This window comes from Sylvia atricapilla, chromosome Z, assembly GCF_009819655.1.
Source record: "Sylvia atricapilla isolate bSylAtr1 chromosome Z, bSylAtr1.pri, whole genome shotgun sequence".
NCBI classification, from domain to species: domain Eukaryota; kingdom Metazoa; phylum Chordata; class Aves; order Passeriformes; family Sylviidae; genus Sylvia; species Sylvia atricapilla.
Genome location: NC_089174.1, coordinates 56,845,338 through 56,848,795, shown reverse-complemented (window position 1 = coordinate 56,848,795; position 3,458 = coordinate 56,845,338). Strand labels below are relative to the sequence as shown.

General features: G+C 37.9%; 1 protein-coding gene across 1 annotated transcript; it reads right to left on the bottom strand.

The window, feature by feature from the left end:
• Positions 1–644: 644 nt before the first annotated feature.
• CER1 (cerberus 1, DAN family BMP antagonist) lies at positions 645–2,382 on the bottom strand. The gene is made up of 2 exons (XM_066338477.1): positions 1,855–2,382; positions 645–938 (listed from the first exon to the last, which is right to left on the bottom strand). Exons 1-2 carry the CDS (start codon positions 2,380–2,382, stop codon positions 645–647), a joined length of 822 nt encoding a protein of 273 aa, XP_066194574.1.
• Between the last annotated feature and the right edge of the window lie 1,076 nt (positions 2,383–3,458).

Genomic DNA, 3,458 nt, shown 5'->3' with positions numbered 1-3,458 from the left:
AAATAATGCTGCAGAGCAAAGCAAATGCAAGCTTGTGGAAAAGAGAGCAAGTAATTTCTATGGTAAAATACCTTTTGACATTATCTGTTGGTGTATATTGCATTGTATATTAGTTTTCAGTGAGAACTGAACTCCAACTGGGATCAATCAATATGACATTAACTAGTCACAGCTTTCTATGTACCTCATGTCCATTTATATTTAACACTCTCCAGCCATTATCTTGATGTAAAAGTAGACCTGTTTTTGTAGGGAACAGACTAAAATCTCATCTTTGTTGCCAATATTGGCACTTCCCGCAAGCAAAGGCAATGAAAACAAACCAACATTTGCACAGATAAATCATGTTAGTTCAGCCTTTGGTTACTAGTATCCTAAAAACAGTGATAGGATGGCTGGAAAAATTTTAACATTTTTCCCTTGTTAAATTAAGGTCTTTACACATAAGCCCACTAATTTCACCTCCTTTTCCTTAACAGCTGCAAGGAAACATTTGTTACACTTTAGGTAAAGTTATTGTTGAAACAGAGATCAGGTGGAAAGTCCACATTTTTACTCTTTTTTTGTTCTAGAGTAATGACAACTTGTTTGAATTTTTTCATTGGCAAATTCTTATGATCGAGATAAGAGGCACTTTGCACAGGTTAATTGTACTCATGTACATTTTCATACAAGTCTGACTGTAGAGATCCAATCACAGGATCTGTAATCTTCCGAGTTGCGCATTTACACTCTTCTACAATCATGATTTCTTTGACCACTGGAACAGAATCAGTGCAGTTGAGATCCAGGCGCTTCATGGAGAACTTGCTGGGCAAGCAATGAGAACAAAAAGTATAAAGATGATCTTCTGAACCAGGAACATGAAAAGAACTACATTTTCCAAAACACAGATTATTCTGTACTGTCACCTTCTCACAGCTGTTATGAGTAACACCCTGAAACAGAAAACAGTTTAATGTTTTTGATGCAAAAATGGCCCATGGACTTTGCTAGAAGGCATGAACAAAAAAAAAAAAATAAAAAGGAAAAAACAAACTGCACTATTTTCTTATCAGAACAAATAGTACAGGTTTCTAGGCAACATCTGTATGTACATATGTCTGTGTGAAATAAATTTAGTTCTGGATGTCAAAAGATATGGTCCTTGACAGATCATGATTACAGAAACACTGAGAATAGATGATGACTTACAAGGAATACAGCACTTCTACCTATGCTGTTTGCTTGTCTTGATGTTACAATATGACAGAATTGCTTCATCTATGCCTAGGACAATTTGCCAGTTCTCTAAAATTCTTAGCATTAGACATAAGAATTAGACATAAGCATCCGTTTTCTAATTAATACAGGAGAAAACAGTTGTTGCTTAGCTGTAAGAAAACAACCAGCTTTTCCTGTAAATACTTGTCCTAAGTCTGTATATGCACACACATGTGTATGTGTTTGTGTGTGTGTATGTGTGTGCATGTATATGTCTGTATACACATGCGTATCTATACATAGAGAGAGAGAAAGAGATGATAATTCAGATCTACAGATAGTTGAGATGTATGTTCATTAAATGGATAATTACTCATAATTTCCCTGCCTGCTTAGACTATTTCTGAATGTCTGTGCATAAAAATAATAAATAACTCTGTAAAAATTGAGTCTGTGACTTTCCAGTGCTGCAATTTAGCAGTTTGCCTCATCAGACTGAAACTTTTTCATCAGAGTCTTTCAGCCACTTATCATGAGCAAGTGTTCTGAAGCACTTTGACTAAGCCACTTAAATAACCTGTGTCCCTTTAGCTGCTGATTACAAGAGACAGGGAAAAGGCATGTTTATTGATCTTGGATACTTTTTCTTACCTGGGCAAAAGGCAGGGTTCTGCAGTTTTCTTGGTGCATTTCATTTGTCTTGATTGGCAGGACAACCTCTTCAGATGCTGAATTTTTCTTTGACATGAAATGGTCCCAGAATTTCTTGGCATCTTTTCTGTAGGGAAATTCAGACTCTCTCTTGCTGGAATAAAGGGGTGGAGAGAAGTTTTCCACAGGAGAGAGCTCTCTGGATGCAACCCAGGTTCTTGGGTTTTGGTTTGCATGGAGTCCTGCATTGGGAAGTATGAATCTGGACATTTTTTTCTCCTCCTTCCTCTCACTTCCAGATGCTGTCTGTGGAACTGATACAAAAAAGCTTGGTACTTTCAGAGTCTCTTTAACTCCTACTGGGTTCTCGTGTACCAGCTCAGGAGAGCTTTGACTTTCAAACAAATTTTTGTCCAGGTAGAGAAGGTACTGAAATGGTCTTCTGCTTTTCCTTTGCTGTGAATTTCTCTGTAGCTCTGTGGCTCCAAGGCATGACAGCGCTAACATCTGAAGAAGAAGCAGTGACATGATCCTGGAAAGTGCAACACTGTAGACCTGCTGCTACTGCAGTGAATGTAGTATGCTAGCTTTATAGAAGAGCCTAGAGTCAGATTATGGCAGAGGAGAGGAGGGCTCAAGGGAGACCCTGGTGGGGCTAATTGCATTCATTTACTGTAGATTACAATTATGATAGGGAAGTTTGTGCTAATGAAACTCTGCTTTCAATCTGAGTTATGTGTATTAGAAGCTCCTATCTAAAATCTAGTAACCCAGGATGTTGTGGAGGATAGAAGGAGTCAACAGGAGGAAATGTTTGGATAAGGTGTCTAGTTTAGGCTGAGGAAGTAAACATTTGAAGTTGTGTATTAGAATGTTCAATGTGATCTTAATTGTTTATTTTGACTTTCCATTCCATATAGCCAGAGACGGTCAGAATAAGGAGCTTTATGTCATTACAATAGGAAAAGGCAAGCTGATTATAGTTTGCTGAAACAGTAAACTCATGCTGGAGAATGTGTTTTCAAAAGTCTGACTTTGGGCTTTCAGATTTGGGATATGATCCAAGGGCTGCACGACTAACAGACTGCTGCTCAGACAGTCAGAGGAATCTGTCAGGAAGCACTAGCCCTCGTTTCATCTTCCTCACAGCAGGTTTGCAGCTGCTGGAGTGCAGACATGTCGCCAGCACAGAACAGAAGGTCTCAAGGTGAAGAAACTCTGCTTCCTGAGTTTTCGAAGATTATCTAACAGTGCCATATCTTGTTCAGGCACCAAAGCCACTCCAGGCATCCTGTAAAATGAAAATGATAAATGAACATTTCAATAAATCATGCTAAAAAGATATATTTATGATTCTAGCTATCAAAGTCTCAACAGAAATACCTAAAGACTACTAGATCTTGAAACAGAGGCATCTTGTGCAAAATTACCATGTTATGCAACATGCAAGAAAAATAAAATCTGCTAGAACAGCACATAGAGAAAAGTTTTGGGAGAAGGGAAAGTTATTTTCAACAAACATTGCAAACAATGATCCTAATATAAAAGTGCAAACAGGAAATTCTTCTTCAGATGATTTGCCATTTAGGTACTCTAATCTTCAC

Coding starts and splice junctions, on each gene's coding strand:
- CER1 (XM_066338477.1), bottom strand. CDS start 2,382: ATGTCACTGCTTCTTCTTCAGATGTTAGCGCTGTCATGCCTTGGAGCC. Junction 939..1,854: donor GAACCCTGCCTTTTGCCCAG/GTAAGAAAAAGT, acceptor TTTCTGTTTCAG/GGTGTTACTCATAACAGCTG.